The 6,135-nt window shown below is 36.0% G+C and overlaps 1 protein-coding gene across 1 annotated transcript in view; it reads left to right on the forward strand.

The window, feature by feature from the left end:
- Window positions 1–2,349, forward strand: part of KLHL20 (kelch like family member 20) — a 64,201-nt gene extending 61,852 nt beyond the window's left edge. Inside the window, exon 12 of the mRNA XM_060643552.3 lies at window positions 774–2,349. Coding sequence (XP_060499535.1) covers window positions 774–858 — 85 coding nt within the window. The 3' untranslated portion in view covers window positions 859–2,349. The remainder of the gene's footprint in view (window positions 1–773) is intronic.
- Window positions 2,350–6,135: the final 3,786 nt, after the last annotated feature.

Genomic DNA, 6,135 nt, shown 5'->3' on the forward strand with positions numbered 1-6,135 from the left:
AACCAGTTTTACCTTACAGCTGTAAGGATCTAATCCTCTTTTCCGTGGAAATCTGTACTTTCGAAGATGGTCTTGTTCACAAACTCGATGCTGACCTTATTCACTCCTATCCAGGTTTGTTCCATAAAGGAGGAGGCTTGTAAGAAGACATAGAAGACAAAAGGATAAAAATAGTTGCTGTTTAGGCAGAGGGAAGTGTGGGTAGGAAAATCATATAGCCATGGTCAAAATTAGACACAAAAATGTAGAATATATGATTCTATGTAATTGTTCGAAATCAGTTTAGGTGAAAAGTTTTAAAGTCATGATGCGAAATGTGGATACGATGCTCTTATTCTTAAAACAGTATCCTGTAAGTGAGACCTTTTCAGCCAGTGTCTTAAATAATTCTGCTACTTGCCAGTGTTCAATTCCAGCTCCTAATCTTTGGAAGAGATGTGTGAAGCGAAATTAGTTGTGCAGGGCACCTGGGTGTCTCTGTTGGTTAAGCGTCCAACTCTTAATTTTGGCTCAGATCACGAGATCACAAGTTCATGAGACCGAGCCCTGTGTTGGGCTCAGTGTGGAGCCCGCTTGGGATTCTCCTCTCTCTCCTCACTCTCTGCCCCTCCCTCCCCTGCTCATGCTCTCTCTTCCACTGTGTCAAAATAAACACATTAACTTTTAAAAGAATAAAAATATTAGTTGTGATAGAAAACGTGTTTTATTAACATAAGTTATAGAAGAAACAGTGTTTTTTCCACTTTGAAATCTGATTTTATTTTTCTTTGCAGGTTATATGGCGGGATGAATTACCGTCGGCTGGGGGGTGGTGTAGGAGTTATTAAAATGACACATTGTGAATCCCATATATGGTGAACATCTAGAAGACAGTCGTATACGCTCCTCTGTATTCTGAAGAGCTTTGACTTTGGAGCTTTGTACAGCTCAAGAAAACATTAGAACAAATTTTATTCTTTGCCGGTGCCTCAACATATGGAAATATAAATACAGTGAAAGTACTTCAACTGCAAGATGCCACCTTTGCACAAAAATTTTCAATTCTGTGCAGAATATTTATTTTTGGTTTTAATTTATCATAGGTTTTTTTGTTGTTGTTGGGTTTTGTTGTTGTTTCGTCCTGTTTTGCTTCGGATTTAACCTTCCTCCCACTAAAAAAGGAAAAAAAGGATAGGAAAAAAAGGTAAAAAACTCCCAAGCAGCAAAAGTTAATTTCTAAGATACTAAGTTTGAAAATACTAATAAGGGGAGAAGGGCTGTACACGATCTAGTTGTTATCGCCAGGCACTCCATCCACGTGGCTCCACTACTTACAAGGACCACCCAGTGACAAAGATAGGGATGCAAACTGTATTATTTGGCCATCATCCTTGCACTAAGCACCAGAAGACTTGAAAATATTAAACAAACAAACAGAAAGGAAACACTCATTTTAAATAGTACAACTCAGAAGGAATATTGGATAGATAAAACCAGGACTCAGACACTAAAGTTTTCATCAGTGGAAGTTTGCATCTTGTTTCCTTCCATACGAACTTGTTTTCCACTATATTTAAAGTCTTTTTTCAAGATAGTATTTTCATAGAATTTCTGGTAGCTCCAGAGCTCTGCTCAGTGCCTCTGTAAAAACACTATACAATTCTTATATGCTGTCGAGAATCCTCCGATAGAATCATGTGCTACTCTGCAAGACTTTTTGCTCAAAAATATTACTGACTGAAACAACTTTCCTTCTTGTTTCCTTATTGCTACTAAGGACCAGCAGGGAGAAACGTCTTCTCCCCAGCAGTGAATACTGTTACGCAATTTACACTTGACGCTCAGGCCTGCTGAAGCTGAGGCTGACCTATAATCACAGCCTCCAAGGGAATGAATTCTTCAGTTCGTGTAATAGTACATGCTAATGAGTAAAACTGAGGCATTTTATTAATAAAACCTTGGTTCTTTTATACAAACTATATATCATTATCTTCATTCTATAAAGCCACTGTTAACTACTTCTCTCAAATTGCACTTTCTGGTGAAAAGTTAAAATTTTTAAGGAAAAAAATGATACAAATTTCAGTGGTCAAAGTTTTATCATTGTGTTCATAGAGCAATTTTTTTCAGTGTATTTTGCAGGAAAATCTTTGAATAAGACTTTAACCACAACCGAAAGGAATAACCTTCTCCTCCCTCCCCCCAACTACAAAAATGTTTGGCAACTTTGTGTTTACATTTAAAGATCATTTGCACCTTTACAAGGAAAAGAACTAAGTATTTGGTAAACAGTTGTTTACATGTATCATTTATGCTTTTTTCTAGCATGTATAACTTTTTTAAATAAAGGTAGTATTTACCATAAAACAAGTTTTGGTTAATGCTTTTTAGTGCTTGTGTCTCTGCTATTTAGTTTCTATATCATTTGTATTTCCTATATGTGAAGTTGTAAGTACTTTCAACCTGAAGGAATAAAGGATTGCCAGCTAGAATTATGAATTTTTATTATATATTTTATATAATAGTATTTTATCACCTAACCTCTAAACTTATTTTCTGGTGGAACACTCAAGAATTATATACTTTTGAGCCAGAAGGACTCTTAACAGTCATGTGGGCCAAACCCATTTATTTGCTCTAAGAATGAAAACCAAAGAAGTCCTCACAAAGAGTAAATAAATATGGTCAATGAATAGAACCAACATTAAATAACATTTCCCCAAACTCCCACTCCATTTCTCTTTCTACGCCACACTGCTACTCCAAGCCTACTTGAAACAGGGCCTAGAATTAAATATACTAACAGACTTTGACTAAATCTGGTATGTAACATCAAAAAATTATAAACACTTTTATGAGATCCTTACAGTACTGTATCAAGTTAGTCTTTAAGACCAAAATGACATATTTCCCAAGACTCTACTATTGCATAAATTGTAAGAAAAGGAGAGGAGTAAGAACAGGAACAAAATCCTAGGGATTAGACCCTCCATAAGTAGCCAAGTTCCTAGTAGGAGCAATTCACAGGAGTGATTCAAGAGCAGAAACCCAGCAACTACAGTACTGGCCAAAGTGTTCATTGGAGCCTAAGGAGTTATTTTTTCCTTCCACTGAAAGTGGTCCAGTTTTATTATGGAATAATATGTACTTATTATATAAATGACATTGCTATAAAAGAATATTAGCTTATTTGCATAGTGATTTCCACAATTTTACGAAGAATCTTGGAGTTGGGTTGGGCTGGCAATCATCTTCATTTTATTAGTAAGTAAACTGAAGCTTAGAAAGTTAAAAGGACATGGTGGAAGCTGAACCTCAAACCACATCCCGATTCCAAATCCGTTGTTCTCTATACCACTCTCCAAACTAGGGGGACGCAGTTTATCCTGTATCCTTCCCTCTCTCTGGACCCAAGAAGAACTGTTGCTTTCTCCATCTCTTCAGCTTTTTCCTTGTTAGGGACACAGTGGCTACTTCTAAGCTCTTCATATGAGGAACCGGAAACTGAAAGTGAAAAGAAATACAAATCATAAATTATCTCAACAGATGCAAAATGATTTGACAAGATCCAACAGCCATTCATAATAAAAACCCTCAGCAAATTAGGAAGAGAACTTCTTTAATCTGACAAAGGGCACGTATGAAAAACCTACAGCTAACATCATATTTAATAATGAAATATGCTTCCCCACTAAGGAACAATATAAAACTACTCACCACTTCTATACTGATGCATAGGGGCACTTGTACCCCAAAGTTTATAGCAGCACTCTCAACAATTGCCAAATTATGGAAAGAGCCTAAATGTCCATCAACTGATGAATGGATAAAGAAATTGTGGTTTATATACACAATGGAGTACTACTTGGCAATGAGAAAGAATGAAATATGGCCTTTTGTAGCAACGTGGATGGAACTGGAGAGTGTGATGCTAAGTGAAATAAGCCATACAGAGAAAGACAGATACCATATGTTTTCACTCTTATGTGGATCCTGAGAAACTTAACAGAAACCCATGGGGGAGGGGAAGGAAAAAAAAAAAAAAAAAAAAAAAAGAGGTTAGAGTGGGGGAGAGAGCCAAAGCATAAGAGACTCTTAAAAACTGAGAACTGAGGGTTGATAGGGGGTGGGAGGGAGGGGAGGGTGGGTGATGGGTATTGAGGAGGGCACCTTTTGGGATGAGCACTGGGTGTTGTATGGAAACCAATTTGACAATAAACTTCATATATTGAAAAAAAAAAAAAAAACTACTCACCACTTCTATCTGCCATTATGGTGGAGACTCTAGCCAAGGCAATTTGGCAAGAAAAAGAAACAAAAGGCATCTGTATTGAGATTAAGTAAAACTGTCTTTATTCACAAACAACATGAATCTTGTATACAGAAAATTGTAAGGAATTCACTGAAAAATGAGAATAAACAAGTTCAGCAAGGTCACACAATACAAGAACAATATATACTCACAACAAAGAATCCAAAAAATGAAATTAACAAATCAATCCAAATGTATAAAAGTGCAAGCATATTTTTGAAAGGCGCATCTTTAAAAACACAAAACACATAAAATTATCTTCCTGTCATCATCTAGAACAGATGTACATGTAACTCTACTTCGAAACTGCCTGGCTACTTATCTATAGAAAATAAAATAATTTTCACTTATTTTGGAAAAAAAACCCATTCTCAATAGCATAAAAAAATACTTAGGAATAAATTTAACAAAAAAAAAGTGCAATACTTGTATGCTGAAAACTATAAAACACTGTTAAAATGGAAATTCTGAAATGGAAAGATATCCCGTGTTCATAGATTAGAAGACTTAATATAATTATGATGGCAGTACTCCCCAAACTGATCTACAGATTCAACACAACCCCTATCAAAATCCCAGCTAATTTTTTTTACAGAAATTGACCAGCTGACCTTAAAATTCTTTGGAAATGCAAAAGACCAGAATAATCAAAACAACCTTGAAAAATAGGACAAAGCTGGAGGACTCACACTCCCCGATTTCAAAATGCACTACAAAGCTACAGTAATCAAGACAGTGTGGTATGGTGGGGCCTGGGTGGCTCAGTCAGTTAAGCATCTGACTTCTGATTTTGGCTCAGATCATGATCTCACCGTTGTGGGATTGAGACCCATGTTGGGCTCTGCACTGAGCATGGAGTCTGCTTGGAATTCTCTCTCCCTCTCTCTGCCCCTCCTCTGCTTGCACGCACCCTCTTTCTAAATAAACTGGAAAAAAAAAAAAAAAGTGTGGTACTGGCATAAGGACTGACATCAATGAAATAGAATTGAGAGTCCCAAAATAAATATCTGTGGCCAATTGACTTCTGATTCTTTTTTTTTTTTTTTTTTTGCCAATTGACTTTTAAAACAACAGTCTTTTCAATAAATGGTACTAGAACAAATGGATATCCTTATGCAAAATGATTAATTTGGATGCTTACTTCACCCCATACATAAAATAGTCAAACTGGAGGGCACCTGGGTAGCTCAGCTGGGTGAGTGTCCAGCTCTTGGTTTTCAGCTCAGGTCATGATCTCCCTATTGCTGAGATCTTGCCCCACATCGAGCTCTGCTCTTCCAGTGCAGAGCCTGCTTGGGATTCTCCCCCTCTCTCTGACCGCCCCCGCTTGCATGCTCTCTCTTCAAATAAATAAACTTTAAAAAAAACTTCAAAATGGATTACAAACCTAAATTTAAACCTAAAATTATAAGATCCTTAAAAAAACATAGGAATAATTCTTTGGGACCTTAGATTAAGCAACAGTTTCTTAGACACAACACCAAAAGCACAAGAAATAAAATAACTGATAAATTGGACTTCATCAAAATTAAAAACTTGCATTTTGAAAGTAAATGAGTTCACTCTGGTATTTCCAATTCAAATTTAACATTACAGAGTTTCTACTTAGCTTACTTTATAATTGTGTCTTTTCTTTTACACTCAAAATCTTGGTAACATTGTTACATGTTTTATCTTATTACAAACAGTGGTAAAACAACAATACCAATATTATTAATCACAAGATAACTGAGTGCAACTTAAATTCCTTTGCTGCTCTTCTTTTCCTAAGACATAGCTGACAATGTACAGTCAAAATACTAGGATTTAAAGATACTAAAAATAATTATTTGTGTGATTATGGC

The sequence above is a fragment of the Panthera onca genome, chromosome F1 (genome assembly GCF_046562875.1).
Source record: "Panthera onca isolate mPanOnc1 chromosome F1, mPanOnc1 haplotype 2, whole genome shotgun sequence".
Lineage (NCBI taxonomy): Eukaryota > Metazoa > Chordata > Mammalia > Carnivora > Felidae > Panthera > Panthera onca.